This window comes from Ylistrum balloti, unplaced genomic scaffold, assembly GCF_031769215.1.
Source record: "Ylistrum balloti isolate Yb309-2 unplaced genomic scaffold, AGI_CSIRO_Ybal_v1 Utg369648, whole genome shotgun sequence".
NCBI lineage: Eukaryota > Metazoa > Mollusca > Bivalvia > Pectinida > Pectinidae > Ylistrum > Ylistrum balloti.
This window is the reverse complement of record NW_026781905.1, coordinates 503,176-522,080: the sequence shown is the minus strand read 5'-3', so window position 1 is coordinate 522,080 and position 18,905 is coordinate 503,176. Positions and strand designations below refer to the sequence as shown.

At 34.8% G+C, this 18,905-nt stretch overlaps 1 protein-coding gene across 1 annotated transcript in view; it reads right to left on the bottom strand.

Annotated features, from left to right (window-relative positions):
* Positions 1-1,959: 1,959 nt before the first annotated feature.
* The window catches only part of LOC132556119 (carnitine O-palmitoyltransferase 1, liver isoform-like), a 29,392-nt gene continuing 12,446 nt past the window's right edge, over positions 1,960-18,905 (bottom strand). Inside the window, exons 4-16 of the mRNA XM_060220508.1 lie at positions 18,206-18,509; positions 17,530-17,634; positions 15,708-15,839; positions 14,315-14,369; positions 13,099-13,228; positions 12,585-12,724; positions 11,026-11,225; positions 10,494-10,647; positions 9,974-10,045; positions 7,578-7,738; positions 6,683-6,839; positions 4,645-4,761; positions 1,960-2,163 (exon numbers count right to left, since the gene is read on the bottom strand). Of these exons, the coding sequence (XP_060076491.1) occupies positions 1,960-2,163; positions 4,645-4,761; positions 6,683-6,839; positions 7,578-7,738; positions 9,974-10,045; positions 10,494-10,647; positions 11,026-11,225; positions 12,585-12,724; positions 13,099-13,228; positions 14,315-14,369; positions 15,708-15,839; positions 17,530-17,634; positions 18,206-18,509 (1,931 nt within the window). The remainder of the gene's footprint in view (positions 2,164-4,644; positions 4,762-6,682; positions 6,840-7,577; positions 7,739-9,973; positions 10,046-10,493; positions 10,648-11,025; positions 11,226-12,584; positions 12,725-13,098; positions 13,229-14,314; positions 14,370-15,707; positions 15,840-17,529; positions 17,635-18,205; positions 18,510-18,905) is intronic.

Here is an 18,905-nt window from a genome sequence, read left to right as displayed (position 1 = left end):
CCTATTCCTGTCCCCTCCCCCATCCCCTCCCCCCATCCCCTATTCCCCACCCCCATCCCCTATTCCTGTCCCCTCACCCATCCCCTCCCCCTCCATCCCCTATTCCCGTCCCCTTCCCCATCTCCTATTCCCATCCCCTCCCCCATTGCAATTGGTCAATTTCTGTATATTATCACATGATTACAAAGCAATAAATTAAATTAAAATATAGATTCTTAAACATCGACCAGAAAAGGTCAGACTTAACACAAGCATACCATTGTGACAGGAATATTAACTACAAATTGGTCCTAAGGTTCAAAACACTGGTTCACTTCCTAAGGTTCAAAGCACTGGTCCACTAAAAAGCAGAAAATGTACAATACAAAGATCTTTTTGTCTGAAAACCTTTGAAGTTAGGTGTTATACTACAGAAACATACCAGTTATACACCAAACCCTCATAATAGAAAATTCCAACACAAATTAAAAGAACAAAAATTTCAATATCTAGGTATACAACAGTACATGGAATGTACTGACATTCTTGATCAAAACTTTTACCTAGGTGTCTCAAACAAAGAATTTAAATATTCACTTCTTTGGTGGTCTGGTTAGATTTGACATCAATATATCATAGAGTTGAGAATGTGCATTATTGATAGAAAAAAACCATGATAACAACCTCTTAATGCAAACTTTACAGCTCAATAAAATTTTTGTCTTAACAAGTAGCTTGGTAAAGTCAGTATGAAACAATCTTCCCAAATTAAAACTACTTAAAAACAACTTTGTTATGCAGACTAATTATGTGTTGTGAGTAACCATGGTTACAGTTTACATGTTGTGACTAAATATAGAATATAATGATTTGTATTGTATACATACCACTTTGCCTTATAGAGCACCATGGTGCTGTTATCACATGGCAATACACAATCAATAATGACCTGTTCAATCAGTTTTTTTCTGGATACACAACAGGATTAATTATCCTCTTGTTCAGTGATGGTTTTCCTGCCTGGCTTTGGTGGAGGATGAAAACATGGTTTTATGTTGCTGACAAAACACACAACATTAAATAAGGGTTAAAAACAAGGTGGTTACATCATACAAATTGTTTTAATATCTAATGAGATTTCTGGCCCCCTTAGAATCACTTTTTTCTTTAAATATATCACATTTTTTTGTCATCTTTTTACATCGATTATATGACTAAATTTTCAGTTCTTCACACAGCATATTCGACAAAAAAATTCAAATCTCAAATTATAAAGAAATTATTTTGACAAATAAATGTTTTAAAATAAGACATTCTGACACTGTTGTAACTGAGATGTTATTTGATTATCAAAAGATGTGTTACTTATGACACTACTCTAAAATTTCGCTCCAAAATTATGAGGATTGGCAAGAATATGTCTTATCTGTCAGTGAAAAAAAACATCATTTAATTCTGGATATGAAATGTTCTTTTAATTTTGAGGTCTCATCTTGATTTAAATGACTTTAAATTCTTAAAAATATCACATTTTGATAAAAAAATGTTGTAAACCTCAAGTAAAAGTATGCACAATATTAAAACATAATACAAACCTATGATATTGTCTCTAACTTAATGATGAAGACATCTTGTATGTAAGTATCTCTACATACGGTAGAGATTGCTGAAACACCATCTGTAGACTTATTCTTAACAATGATCAATGTTTTACGCTGTTTTAAAAATAAAGAGTAAGGTGGCAATTAATCTCATTTTCGACTTTAAGCCAGTCATAGTCTTAAAAAGTTCAAAATACTTTAAAAACCTGATCAAGATTAAAAACATTTGATATTCCTAATAACTCCAAGTTGACATCATGATGTTCCTAACATCTCCAAGTTGACATCATGATGTTCCTAATAAATCCAAATTGACATCATGATGTTCCTAACATCTCCAAGTTGACATCATGATGTTCCTAATATCTCCAAGTTGACATCATGATGTTCCATTTTTATCGGAAAACATTTCCCTCATTTCCTGGAGAGTTTCAAACAATTGATCCATGAATTTACTGGCGCTTGTTCCTGGTGTTGAGTTTTTGGCAGAAACATGAAAAAACACTTTCTTGTCGCCTGGTATCATGTAAGACACACCGTAGCCATCGTCTGACACGGGACCGAATCCTCCGCCCGGGCACAGCTAGAGAAACAAATTGTATAAAATTATTAACATCTCTACAAAAGTTATCGTGAATCTAAATTAAATAAAACAAGGACAAAGCAGGAACTAAAAAAACCTACAGGGCTTCACATTGTATCCCTGTTCCAAGATCTTATTATATTTAAAGTGAGAGAGAGACCATTGACTGTACAAATCACAGTGAGTAAGGCTTAACATCGTATCCCTGTTCCAAGATCTCATTATTTTTAAAGTGAGAGAGAGACCATTGACTGTACAAATCACAGTGAGTAAGGCTTAACATCGTATCCCTGTTCCAAGATCTTATTATATTTAAAGTGAGAGAGAGACCATTGACTGTACAAATCACAGTGAGTAAGGCTTCACATTGTATCCCTGTTCCAGGATATTATTTTTAAAGTGAGAGAGAGAGAGAGACCATTGACTGTACAAATCACAATGAGTAAGGCTTAACATCATATCCCTGTTCCAATATCTCATTATTTTTAAAGGAAGAGAGAGACCATTGACTGTACAAATCACAGTGAGTAAGGCTTAACATTGTATCCCTGTTCCAAGATCTCATTATTTTTAAAGGAAGAGAGAGACCATTGACTGTACAAATCACAGTGAGTAAGGCTTAACATCGTATCCCTGTTCCAAGATCTCATTATTTTTAAAGGAAGAGAGAGACCATTGACTGTACAAATCACAGTGAGTAAGGCTTAACATCGTATCCCTGTTCCAGGATCTCATTATATTTAAAGAGAGAGAGAGACCATTAACTGTAAAAGACTGAATTTCGAGTTGCTCCTCTCGTAGCTTACTTCTCTTAATTTTTTCTTTCGGCTAAAATCATAGAAAGTTAACTCAAATCTGTACTTGAATGCAACTGTAAAAATGATTGAAGTTCAGTTGCCTCTTAAGCACCTTTTCCTACCAATTTTTAAGTCAGTTTCAATCACAACACAACCAAGTGTAACTAATGAGTGGGTTGCTTATCTATTGGTCAGATCATTTTGCCACTAGTAGTGAGGTTTCATCACAACAATGTTTTTTACAATTTTTACCCTTGAACTTCTGAAAATAGGACTCGCTTTTTAATTGTGACATAATTATAAAAACATGTACATAACATCAAAGGCTGGTAGGCCTTAACTGAACGTTATAACGTAAGAATTAACTATGTCTCTGATGGGATGTACAATTAATGTCTGTTGTTACACTCCTACTGGAGCTAGTGTCAGATGAATTGCTTAACATAAGATCTCTCAACATGTCCAAAACTTCCTCGTTAGTGACAGCCATGGGTCCACATGTGGAAGTTTAAATGATGGTTGCTGGTTTTTACCACGTCTTTATACTGTGGTAGGTTACAGTCAGGACTATGACATGTCTTTGTACTGTGGTAGGTTACAGTCAGGACTACGACATGTCTTTAACTGTGAGTAAACTTACCATGTCTTTGTACTGTGGTCAGTTACAGTCAGGACGACGACATGTCTTTGTACTGTGGTAGGTTACAGTCAGGACTACGACATGTCTTTAACTGTGAGTAAACTTACCATGTCTTTGTACTGTGGTCGGTTACAGTCAGGACGACGACATGTCTTTGTACTGTGGTAGGTTACAGTCAGGACTACGACATGTCTTTGTACTATGGTCAGTTACAGTCAGGACTACGACATGTCTTTAACTGTGAGTAAACTTACCATGTCTTTGTACTGTGGTAGGTTACAGTCAGGACTATGACATGTCTTTAACTGTGAGTAAACTTACCATGTCTTTGTACTGTGGTCGGTTACAGTCAGGACTACGACATGTCTTTAACTGTGAGTAAACTTACCATGTCTTTGTACTGTGGTCGGTTACAGTCAGGACTACGACATGTCTTTAACTGTGAGTAAACTTACCATGTCTTTGTACTGTGGTAGGTTACAGTCAGGACTACGACATGTCTTTGTACTATGGTCAGTTACAGTCAGGACTACGACATGTCTTTAACTGTGAGTACACCTACTATGTCTTTGTACTGTGGTAGGTTACAGTCAGGACTACGACATGTCTTTAACTCTGAGTACACTTACCATGTCTTTGTACTGTGGTCGGTTACAGTCAGGACTACGACATGTCTTTAACTCTGAGTAAACTTACCATGTCTTTGTACTGTGGTCGGTTACAGTCAGGACTACGACATGTCTTTAACTGTGAGTACACCTACTATGTCTTTGTACTGTGGTAGGTTACAGTCAGGACTACGACATGTCTTTAACTACGAGTAAACTTACCATGTCTTTGTACTGTGGTCGGTTACAGTCAGGACTACGACATGTCTTTAACTGTGAGTAAACTTACCATGTCTTTGTACTGTGGTCGGTTACAGTCAGGACTACGACATGTCTTTGTACTGTGGTAGGTTACAGTCAGGACTACGACATTTCTTTGTACTGTGGTAGGTTACAGTCAGGACTACGACATGTCTTTAACTGTGAGTACACTTACCATGTCTTTGTACTGTGGTAGGTTACAGTCAGGACTACGAGCTATCTGCTGCTGTGGCTGTTGACTAGTGGACAGTGTCCAAGGAAGTGTTAATGCATTTTTCAGAAAGTCACACTCCTACAAAACAAAATTTATAATCAGAATATTGTACAAAAGACACACACCATCTTTTAATACAAATTTAGAGTTACAGTAGAGTCAAAAAATGAATTAAACTGTACCATACAGCTGTATCCTCCTTCTAGGACTCGTCAGTGATGATAAGGGACTAAATTTTGAAGCCTTGGAGGCGAATGAGGAAAATCCAGATCAATCGAAAAAAAACCTAAAATCTAGACGGGGAGGTGCACCAGCCCCATAATTCAATATATTTTGTAATGTTTATTTATCAGATAATTTAGAACAATGTCAAGTAAATGTGTACAATATGACCTGTTTCATTAATCAAATTAATTAAAACGTGGCGTACAGGTTGCAGTAAACCTGGCAGACTTTAAGTTCACCAGAAGTTGATGTCAGTTTAATCAAATGAACATTTTTTATAATAGCTTTCTGTTCTTTAGTATGGACCTGTACATCTTTTTAATGTTTGATGGAGATTTGTTCAGAATACACACAAGTGATAAACACCATTTCGTATAAATCTAGTGTAAGATACAGTACTGCTGATTATGAATTAAAATGCACCTTATGGCTGTTTTGTCCTCGCTAGCTTGAGCTTGTTAGTGATTTTAAAGGCTTAAATTTTGAAATCTAGCGAGTAACTACAGACAAGAGACCTAGCCGCATTGACGGTCAACTGAGATAAACAATATTGAAAGGTTAAAGGATTGTTATCAAGTGTCATGAAACAGAAATTGTGACACTGAATACAGACAGTGTCAATACATGCATTCCATCAAAACTGTCATCATATACAGGTAATTCTTATAAAGTTATTCCAGGTATGCTCAAAACTACAATATTTCTATGAAAATGACAGTAAAGTCTAAAAAAAATATTCCTCCCCAGGAAGAAATGTGAGACTCATTTTGGTATTTAAAGCACCTTAAGATGCTTCCATTCATGAAGATTATTTGATTCTACTACATCTGGGTCTTGAGAAGAAGATTTTTGAAATTTAGATAAATTTGACCCCTTTTGGCCCTGCCCATCAAATTGGGCATACCATCAAGTCATCATCCTTCACTCATAATTCTAACCAAGTTTGAAATATTTCCAATGGAAATTAACCAAATTATGCTCAAAAATCTAGTTTTCCTAAGCAAACTATAATAAAATTTACCCCCTCCCTACAGGGATATGTGAGACCCTTGGACCATGAAATTCAAAATTTTGGGAAAGCACGTTAAGATGCTTCCATTCATGAAGAGTATTTTATTCTACCATATCTGGGTCTTAAGAAGAAGATTTTTGAAATCTGATTTAATATGAACCTGGGAGGTAGGGACTGTATAATTCATAATTTTGGTTCATCTTAGGGCAGGGAAGGTTTCTGTAAAATTTCATTGAAATTGGATGACGGGTTTTTTTGAGAAGTCGAAAGTGTTAAATTGTTTACAGACGCACGACGCATGATGCCAGATGAAGGGTATTAGAATAGGTCACCATGAGACCAGGTCACCTAAAAACCAAAATGAGAGAAAGAAATGTGAAAATCTACGTGGGGAGATGTACTAGCCCCATGATTTAATAATTTCTTAATGTCATATATCTGATAATTTCAAAAGAATGTCAAGTACTTGTGTTTATTCTGAACACTGCCACTATTCCAATGAATCATAATGCAAGGTTATGGCAAACTTTGAGGACTAAAACTCTACAAGCAGTGTGTAACACCTGCAATCATAAATTTGCACCAAAAACTTCTAACAAATTTGTCGTTAAAGTTGAATAACACAAAGCATGGTGTATAGGCAAATGAATATCAAAATTGTCATATTTTTCTACTAAGAACCCACTTCCAAGTATTAACATTGGGTAAAACATGTTTATTAATAAGCTTTTATATTTTAACACTAAGATATAATGCACTTACATATCCTAGTCCTTTGCTAACAACATAGAGAGCGAAGAGATGTCGATCACTGGCCTGCCCTGTCATGGCGTCCCGGTACATCTTTTGATGAACTGTACATGCCTTCCTGAACAGCTTCAATTTCTCTTCTCTATCCACTGTGGGATCTCTGAATGCTCTGTAAGATCATATGAGATTATGATTGGTCAATAAGTATAACTCAAGATAATTATATAATGTCATTCATCATCTAAGAGGAATTTTAAAATCACTCAATGTTGGTACATATGGTGAAAAATTCCGAAGGTTTGGTGAATTAATCATGTAACTTACTGAGAGGCAAAGTCAAATGATTTACTGAGAGAAAAAAATTGTGTAATTTACTGAGATTAAAAATCATGTTATTTACTGAGAGAAAATCATGTTATTTACTGAGAGAAAAAAATCTATCCGTTGGCAATTTGAATCTGGCTTATTCCTCTTTAATACACCTGTAATTAAAATCGCTTGTTCACATCACATTGAGTCCTCAGGATCATTTCATCATATGGATGTATACATTACTAAACAGTTCAGAGAAAAGCCCTCAAGAAAAGGTAAAATAGCAAAGAATGCATCCCTCTGGAATACAAGTTTTTTTTCTACCTATTGTCAAAATGTTATAAAACAAAAAGGAAACTCAACATTATGAGGATGTTTCCATTTTGCTTTCTCTGTTTTCTTGTTAAGGAATGCTATTAAATCCTATACAGATCCATTCAAGTACACTACCACAAAGTTCCATATAAGGAGTGTTGGATCACCCTTTATTTATCATTTTCAAATCAGTACTGAAAGGTTTTTCTTCACTTGTGTCCTTTTACAACCTTATTTAATTAAGGCATTAACATATTGATTATGTGTGAGTCCTGTTTACCTTACAAAAGAAGCAGATTCACATGTCAGTGACCTCACAGTTTCCGTGCGACCATTGAGATAGAAACGTGTCATGGACGATTCATACGTCAAAGCAAACTTTCCAGCATTCTTAAAATACGTGATTTGTAGCGCCATCTGGATGTATGCATCAGGACTGACCTAAATGTGGAAAACAGATCTGTTCAAACTGATTGTATGGCAGAAAACATAAACTGTCATATGACAAATATCTGTATGTTGATTGGATAGCTATACAATATCATATGACAAATATCTGTATGTTGATTGGATAGCTATACAATATCATATGACAAATATCTGTATGTTGATTGGATAGCTAGACAATATCATATGACAAATATCTGTATGTTGATTGGATAGCTAGACAACTGAAATCATATAATAACAATATTTGGTTAGAGCTTATGTAGATCAATGATATTTCTGACATACTGACTAGCTAGACACATGTCTTATCTTGTAGTGATGTGTATGTTGTAGTGATGTGTATGTTGTAGTGATGTGTATGTTGTAGTGATGTGTATGTTGTAGTGATGTGTGTGTTGTAGTGATGTGTATGTTGTAGTGATGTGTGTGTTGTAGTGATGTGTGTGTTGTAGTGATGTGTGTGTTGTAGTGATGTGTATGTTGTAGTGATGTGTATGTTGTGTATGTTGTAGTGATGTGTATGTTGTAGTGATGTGTATGTTGTAGTGATGTGTATGTTGTGTATGTTGTAGTGATGTGTATGATGTGTATGTAGTGATGTGTATGTTGTAATGACTTGTATTTTGTAGTATTGATACTATGATCAGTTACATATTATGATATTTTAATATCATCTGATATAATGATTGTGATTTTTAGCAAAATAAATATTCCTATTTTTCCTGATATGTGTGTGTTGTACTACTGTGTGTGTTGTAGTGATCCCTATGTTGTACTATTAGACAAATATTGTGTGATATTTCTCTGTGTTGTAAGTGTGTGACACTTCTCCAGTAACTTACATCAGTGTACAACTACATCGTGTGTACAACTACATCAGTGTGTTGTAACTACATGTGTGTACAACTACATGTGTGTTGTACTACATGTGTGTGTACAACTACATCGGTGTACAACTACATCAGTGTACAACTACATCGGTGTACAACTACATCGGTGTACTACTACATCGGTATACAACTACATCACTGTACAACTACATCACTGTACAACTACATCAGTGTACAACTACATCGGTGTACAACTACATCAGTGTACAATATCATATGACAAATATCTGTATGTTGATTGGATAGCTATACAATATCATGTGTTGTAATATCTGTATGTTGATTGGTGTGTTGTATAGCTAGACAATATCATATGACAAATATCTGTATGTTGATTGGATAGCTAGACAACTGAAATCATATAATAACAATATTTGTGTTAGAGTGTATGTAGATCAATGTATATTGTCTGACATACTGTGTGTTGCTAGACACATGTCTTATCTTGTAGTGATGTGTATGTTGTAGTGATGTGTATGTTGTAGTGATGTGTATGTTGTAGTGATGTTTTATGATGTGTGTGTTGTAGTGATGTGTATGATGTGTATGTTGTAGTGATGTGTATGTTGTAGTGATGTGTATGTTGTAGTGATGTGTATGTTGTGTATGTGTATGTTCTGATATTTCTCTTACACCAAGTTCAACACTTCTCCAGTAACTTACATCAGTGTACAACTACATCGGTGTACAACTACATCGGTGTACAACTACATCACTGTACAACTACATCAGTGTACAACTACATCAGTGTACAACTACATCGGTGTACAACTACATCAGTGTACAACTACATCAGTGTACAACTACATCGGTGTACAACTACATCGGTGTACAACTACATCGGTGTACAACTACATCAGTGTACAACTACATCAGTGTACAACTACATCGGTGTACAACTACATCGGTGTACAACTACATCGGTGTACAACTACATCGTACAACTACATCAGTGTACAACTACATCAGTGTACAACTACATCGGTGTACAACTACATCAGTGTACAACTACATCGGTGTACAACTACATCACTGTACAACTACATCAGTACAACTACATCAGTGTACAACTACATCGGTGTACAACTACATCAGTGTACAACTACATCGGTGTACAACTACATCGGTGTACAACTACATCAGTGTACAACTACATCAGTGTACAACTACATCGCTGTACAACTACATCAGTGTGCAACTACATCGGTGTACAACTACATCGGTGTACGACTACATCGGTGTACAACTACATCAGTGTACAACTACATCTGTGCACAACTACATCGGAGTACAACTACATCAGTGTGAACCAAGAATAAACCATTTTATTTCTCACCTTGCATGTCTTCATGAATCCTTTACCATATGAATCATGGTCCTTAACACAAAGGTCAAGGTCGTCTATTGCCTACAAAAAATATCAAGGTAGGTCATCAAAGGGGAACTGTCAGATGTTTGTTTCATTGTTCAAAGTTTTGCAATTTCATCAATAGCTTCATGGAAAAAGGACACATTTTTTATCAACAGCTTCTTTCCACAATATATATGTATCTAATACAACAGACTTTTAATTAAACACTTATCAATAATTGATCTCTATGATGAAACAAACTAAAAAAAACAGACAAAAACCATGTATTACAAAGGGTCAAATAAATCTATATTATGTAAAATGTACGACTAAAATGGACCAAAATGGCAAAATTAAGAGGGTGAAGTATTTAGGAACATAAAATTGTCTCGTTTGAAAGAATGACCTAGGCCTTACTGAAACCAGGAATTGTCTGTAAGACATCAATGCCAATAACTTCTATACAAACCAAAGTTGTTGTAAACTTATACATTAAACAAATTACCTTTGTGACTGTTCCGACTGCCCCTTTAATGACAGAAGCTAGTGATTCTTCTATATCCCACAAGAGTTGTGTGGGCATGGTTCTCTCCTGAAATGTTTCATCTCCTGGCTGGGGCTTACAATGACCATCTGGCAGGTATGGATCATCAGATATTCTAAAAGAACATTAAAAATTTACATCTGCTGTTAATAGGGGATTACACACATGTTCATAATTTCTTTAAAAATCTTAATTGTCAGTTGTTTCCTTGATATAGCTTTGCGAACAGCACAACACCTTCATTTGATTACATGTATTTTTTTGTATTTTATTCAACATTTCAAGTTATTGTGTAGGAACATGTTAGTCTCTAAATTTCATATCTGAATCTTCTTGAATTTCAAACATAAAAACAAAATTATCCAAATCTTGTGACATATCTCAAAATAATTTTTTTTATAAAAGTCCATAAGTCTTTGAAATATCTGACTACATTTGTTTTTAATGACGCTTTTGACCTCATTAGGAACTGAGTAGTACTTGCTTAACTCACTCATTGGTCATGTTGAATTCTGAGAGGTGACCAATCACCGGTGCATCTGCATAGGAATGTTCACAGTTGAGACCGAATCGTCCGTTGGGGAAGGTTATAATGTTGATAGATTTATCAAACCATACTGATGTACCTGTTCCACCAAGTAGATGTTTTCCTCGCTCAGTCAGATCCTCATAGGAACAGTCTTGTAGACTTACCTAAAGAAAATATAACAATGAAATATTTTTGTGTATTATACATATGTAATATAACCTAGTGTGATGTTCTGTTTAGACAATCTAGTGATGTCACACACTCAAAGATTGTATTGTGATGTAACCATGGAGATCACAGATATAGAGTTGGAATCACTTCAGGCTGTACAATGAAATCAAAACTCAATAAATTTTCTCCATTTTGGAAAAGGCTTGTTATAATTTTTAAATTTCTTAAAACTCGTTTTCTAGATTAAATATGAAACAGAAATTCATGTATGATCCTCTATGTATTCTTTACATCCTCTTTTATCTCAAAGATACCTATTATATTTTCTTCTTGATAAAATACAAAGAAAAAGTGAAATGCCGAGCCTTAGAGTTCTGGCAAAAACTTTTCAATTTCACCGATCTTAAACATGCTCTGAGATATATAACGTTCTCTTTCAGCTTCAACATTAACGTTCAGCCCAATTTTCTTTTGTACCCAACTGGCAATCACGTATATGAACGTTTCAAATCATAATAAAAAAGATTCTTATATAATACCCCTTCTACCATATTAAATCTTTTCTCTCTTTCTCTTTTCTATCTCTCAACACTGATTTATTCTAGAGCCTTAATTTACCTAAAAAGCTAAAATATTAAAAAAAGAGCCCCAACTCCTGAAGCCAGGTATGACAATACTGTATCCTACCATTTACTGTATCCTACCGTTTACTGCTGGTTTAATTTACTTGTTTATGCAATAAAAGCTCTGTACCTAGGTATATTAAGTTATAAACTTTAAAAGATAGAAAATGAAGGTTCATTTTTATTGACACTTTTCATGAAATAAACAAAAAATTCCTCTATGTAATTTACGTTACCTCAACTTTACATTCCACACTATTGGGAAAAAGGCTGATTGCCTTACTTGTACAATCATGTGTGAGACTCGCACCACTTTCCCAAAAGTGTGTTTGAGATGCACTGGGAATGGGGGATAACTCCTATTAAAGGAGTTGTACATGTATTCTTATCAAAAATATGTTGGTTTTTTTTCGTCCAACATTTTATGAGATTGCAACCAAGTGTTTGATAATTAAATATTTCTGTTTATACATTGTAGCCTTTCTGTTTGTTATTTACTTATATTAGATATAAGATACTGATATCATATAGCCCGCTTCACCGGATAGCCCGCAGAAAGCAATTTCTATTGTTTTGAATTGTATAGCCTGTGGATAATACACTAAAATTTACGGTAGTAAGCAAACACATGAAGGAGGATGTTAATGTCAGATGAGGGAAGGACTGTGTCAGTAAGTCTGGACAGTATTATATGGCTATCAAGCCAAAACATCAAGGGAGATAACTCACAAACAAAATAGACTTCTCCACAGTGTCCAAAGATTCCTTGTTGATGCCCTCTGAGAAATACTGGGTACGGATTTTGTACCAAGATGTCCTGTCTATCCCAGTCAGGGCAGGAATGCTCTTTTCTGATTCACTGATGGTACCTGGTTTAAAAAGATGAAATACATGTAAATTCAATTTGATTTTTTCATGCCCTAAATCTTTGCTTTTGAATATAAATTTAGTCCTAACTGATTGATAATTTCATATTTTATAAAACATGTAAATTTTATGATGATATCCTGAATGTAATTATTTTCTGAATATTTTTTTTCTGAAACACATGCTGTTTAAACAATTGTGTTTCATGTTGTATATGAATATTTCAAAATCCAAACACAAAATATAATATGTTTACTCTTTCTATCCTACCATACCTAACCTGCCTTCTATCTTTTCCTTCAGTAAATTTTAAACTTTGTAAAACCTTTCCCTTATCTAATCCTCAATGACAAACTTTTCTGGATCGTTGACTCACTTGTTTGCACATCTGCATCTTTAATGATCCAGTCAAGTTGTTTTTCCAGCTGGACAGGTGTGAGTAGTTTCCCCTTCTTATCAAACACACTAACTTTGTATATAAGGCCCTTCCTCAGGACTGCCACATGCTGAAGACAATATGTAAAGATAGTATGTAATTATATAGTACAAATGTACAACAAAATTCCAACAATTATCATAAATTACAGTTTGAAGAATATGTGTAACAATAAATGGGTTTTTTTTTCCCTTTTAGAACACCTTGCTATCAATATCTTCAAATTCTTCAAATAACAGTTTGAAAAAATATGTAACAATAAACATTTTTTTCCCTTATAGAACATCTTGCTGTCAATATCTGGATTTAGAGATTTATTGTTATTGTTTCATTTCTACATTACATTACATGTACATAGAATTAAACTCAAGCATATTATCAACTACATGGAGTTAATGACCTTGACCTACCTTGTCAGATATATTGATGTGACCTTGAACAACAGATATACATTATGTCAGTGACCTTGACCTACAGATATCTAACAAGGCATCGAAAACAATACAAAAACCCTTGCACACCATAAGATGTTGAAAAGCTAAGTGTAAATGAATAGGTGTAGTGGTTTGGTCTGTCAATGAGATGTGTATGTCTAAATTGTTACCTTATATGGTATAAAAAGTGATGTTAAGAAAGATATGTGTGATGTATTGTGACAATCGGAAAAGTAGCTGTGACGTTAACAATTCTGTCTGTTTCTATTTATAGTAGTGGTGACCTAGCTGCAGTTGTTGAAAAACAACATTTTCAAAGCTATGATGTGTATGAACATGTGCATGAAGTATAATGGCAATCGACTAAGAAGTACAGTCGGTCGTTATTTTGATATTTTTAAATAATGTGACTCAGTTTTTACAGTAGAAGGTCGAAACACAAACTTATACAACATGTCTATATTGTGAAGACATGTCGAAAGTATCGTGACAATTGGATAAGAAATGTGGAGAGGTGATGTCATTTAGGAAATGAATAAACATATATACCAGCAGATCCCTATACCTTCAATGACTTTGTGACATTGAAATAACAGATGTCAGATATATTGATGTAACCTTGACCTACAGAGATTAGATAATGTTAGTGACCTTGACCTACTTTGTGAGATTAATCTGACCTTGACCTTTAACTATAAATAATGTTAGTGTCCTTGACCAACCTTGGATTCTGTTGAATCACAATGGAGCCAGGAATCACAATCTTCTCCAGGGATTCTAGAAACAGAAATCACACTTCTACTGAGCATTTCTCTTCACCAAAAGTTGAGATGTTCCATGAAATACATTACAGCATTAATTTAATACATTAATCAAAATCTGACCATCTCATTAATCATTTTTAAATTTTCGTGATTTGTAGATCAAAAGGAAACCTTTAATTACAACAACATAACAAACAAGAGTTTTGCAAAGCAGTAAATGGTACATCCGTTTTAGGTCAAATGAGCATTTTGCAACAGGAAAGGGAAAGAATTTCTGATCAACACATTAATGTTATTTACTGACAGTGACAGTTGTGTAATGGTGAAGTAAACCAGGGTAATCACCAAGTATACAACAACACTCCGAGGTGATCCATGAGTAAGACTTCAGTTATTGTTCCATCAATATTACAAAGGTCATTATTCAGTAAATGACAAGGTTATCTACCTCTGTCGAGCTATGGTGATAGTGAACCTCATTGTAAAGTTTTCTGTGTATGTGAGTGGAACTACTGGAGATATTGAGTGGACATTGTTTAGATAATTGAAATAAGGGGCCATAACTCTGGGAATTCCAGACAAAAAGTTGAGGTTATCCAACCTGTCCTAACTCTGATGGTAATAAACCTCAAATACATTAAGTTTGATGTTGATCCATTGAAAAATAATTGAGATATCAAGTGATCATCAAACTTGTCTGATTAATCATCGTAATGAACTTTTCTATCAAGTTTGAAATCTATCTCTTGAAAGCTAATTGAGATATTGATCGGATGCTGTTTTGGTAATTATCATAACTTCAAAAATTTTGGTTCCATGATTGTGGTCATCAAATTTGTATAATCTGTAGTGTTAATGAGCCTCCTTATGAAGTTTGAAGTTGTCCCATTGAAAGTTACTTGTGATATTGAACGGACATTGTTATAGTAATTGAATAAGGGGCCATAACTCTGTGAATTACATTTGGGAAATTACCGTGATCAAACTTGTGCAACCTATCATGGTATTGAATCTTTCTATGAAGTTTTCAAGTTGCACTACTTGCAATATTGACCTAAATAAGGTCTTTTGATGGGCATATATAAAGAATTAAGTATACCGGCTTCTTTGTTCTATTCTATTCAGAAATCCAAATAAGTTGGAAGTAAAAAAACTGGAATATGAATTTTTAAGTCCTTTTTATATAAAAGAAACCGCTTTAAACTAATAAACTAGAAAATGTCCTTTTTATATAGTGAATGGTCCGAATGAAGTTGTTAGGTGGTATATACTGATTTGGGACGCGATTTAAACATAATATAAAAATCTGTAAAAGACAAAAAAATGTTGATTTTTGTGTCAATAATCTTACCGTGTTGTGGAGAAAACCTTTTCATACTGTGCCATACAGATAGGTATTGTGTTCCTGATGACCAGTGGCTCAAGTCGTTCATGGTCAATAAGCTGCTTGAAAGTCAGGAATTGATGCATTAAATTAGCTGTCCTGTTAAGTAAAATCAACAACACTGATTAATGATGATTAATTATTCTGGTCAATTGTAGGGTAATACTTTAGGAAAAAATAAACATCATTTCTATCGGTATTTGAACAATCCTAAAAATCCCTCCCTGTCCATCTGTTATCAGGGCTTTTGTCTGGGAAAGAAGAAAGGTGTATTTTACTAAAACCTGTTAAGATAATGCTTACCTGAATGATCTAACAAAAAAATACCATACCTTTAAGTAACTGACTAACATTTTCTTCAAATTATGTTGTTTACATCAAACGTTTTGTGTCTCAGGACATTTTAATTGGAAACTTCCACACATAAAAAGAATTATTCAGCTGGCAATAATTAAAAGCATACACTGTGTTTGAAAAGTTAAATATCGTAATTCGCTGTTTTTATAAATGCATCATTGTTAAAATCCTTTTTACTATTGTTACCTTCAAAGCGTGTAAAAAAACACCAATTATTGTAACAAATGAGATCACTGCAGGAACACATATCACATTGTGCTAGCCTGCATACAATACTTTTGCCTCCATAGCTCTGTGATTATCAACAACCCAGAGAGCTGTTTAAATACTCCTCACAATCTAGGACCATAGTCAGTAAGGGTGGCAAATGTAATATACTGCAATAATCCATGGGATATTGCGATATTCTGAGGGATATTGGAATACTCAGAGGGATATTGCGATATTCTGAGGGATATTGGAATACTCAGAGGGATATTGCGATATTCTGAGAGATATTGGAATACTCAGAGGGATATTGCGATATTCTGAGGGATATTGGAATACTCAGAGGGATATTGCGATATTCTGAGGGATATTATAATACTCAGAGGGATATTGCGATATTCTGAGGGATATTGGAATACTCAGAGGGATATTGTGATATTCTGAGGGATATTGGAATACTCAGAGGGATATTGCGATATTCTGAGGGATATTGGAATACTCAGAGGGATATTGCGATATTCTGAGGGATATTGGAATACTCAGAGGGATATTGCGATATTCTGAGGGATATTGGAATACTCAGAGGGATATTGCGATATTCTGAGGGATATTGGAATACTCAGAGGGATATTGCGATATTCTGAGGGATATTGGAGTACTCAGAGGGATATTGCGATATTCTGAGGGATATTGGAATACTCAGAGGGATATTGCGATATTCTGAGGGATATTGGAGTACTCAGAGGGATATTGCGATATTCTGAGGCATATTGGAGTACTCCTAGGGATGTGGTTATAATACAAGGATATTGTGATACATCATGATATCTTGTATTTCCGTATAATTGATGATTTTTTGTAGAACAAGCATGTACATGAAAGAGTTATATTTGGGGTAGATAAGTTTAATGCAGTCAAATACTGAAAACTACAAAATTTTTAAGTTACCACACAAGTTTAAGAACACGTTAAACAGATTGAATCTGGGTTTCAATACAAAATTCTCCACAGAATCATCCAAAGTTCTGCAGTTGAATCCCTGAAAAATTGTTGAAAGTTGCTGTAATATAGTGTTAGTGAAAATGATATTGCAATATCTATATATTTTCACTTGACAAATATTGTGAGATATTAACTGATGTGCCGACTCATTATAACCAGGTAGAATCGTCCTTGTGTGTCCTCAGTATTATCACCAAGGTAGAAGCAATAAACACTGACTTACCTGGCGACCTGTATTTTGGACCCAATCCAGTAGCTCTGGTCCATGATATAGTAGTTACTATTGATCAGTAAAGTACTACGACTTTTCAGATAAACATATTTCTCCCTGAAACAAGCAATTTATCTGATATCATCATAGCAATTACAAATTTTATAATAATGACGGATAAACTAGACATAAGACATGATACGTTGTGTTACGATGCCAACTGGAATCAAATATGGTACCGAACTTTATGATACTATAGGGTAAATATGAACCAAGTCTGTTGAGAGGTTCTCAAGATTTTTATCAAGAATGTAACACATTGAGAAGTGACATGGGACAGAATGGACCACATACCTGTACAACACTATAGCTCCCCCCATCCTCTTCCCCTATAAAATGGTGTGGTCAAAAGAGATCACATTGATCCTCGAACCCACAACTGTTTGATCTTTATTTCTCATTTTAAAGCTGTTTTTTCCTTCCTTCCTCTGTGTTTGCTCTGAATTTTAAGTCGAAAATACCTCTCAAGAAAATAGCAGTGATAATCTTCACTATCAAATCCAAGATGGCAGCCTGTCTGCCATTTTGTTTTATCTGACCAGTCCTTCAAATAAGCGTACCTAGTTAAATGTAATGTGTTGGCCCAACAGGGTTATTACAGGATTAATACAATAACATTGTTACTAACCACCAATCAGAGACGTAGTTCTGGGCCCACCATGATTTCAGCACCAAAACTCTCTGTAACTTTGGGCCGAGATTCTTTTCAAAATCCTGACGATCTTTTGTCATCTTCTCCCACTTTTCTGTGTCCTCACCATACAAGGGTTTAAGAGAGAGGATGAGGGTGTCAAGTGTTTGACCAAGGGATGGCACACCCATCCTGGGTAGAGACTGCTGACAACTGTATAGGAGAGGGTGGTAACCAAATACACAGCGTACAGCCAGACCCCAGAGTATAGTGGTCGCTGACTGTGTCTTTGGCTGCTCGTCTATCAAATAGATAATACAGATGTTATATTATACTACATACAGCCAGACCCCAGAGTATTGTGGTCACTGTGTCTTAGACTGCGTGTTCACCAAAAAAAATGATACAGATATCATATTATAAACTTGAATTACTTTTCATGGGATAATCTTTCATGTTGAGGTATTCAAACTCATTTGGTCTTCAAAATTTAAAGCATGTGTTTCAAGCTGAGGTAACTAGGTACAGCAAAAAGCAAATCTTGATATTTGGAGGTTTTCTAACAAGGTTACACTTCATGTTATATACACTAATAATGTTATAGTATTGGAGGGGTGTAATTTTCACAAACTTCATGTTATAATTACTGTTGATGTTATAATTTTGGAGAGGATGTTATTTCCACAATTTTTGCAAA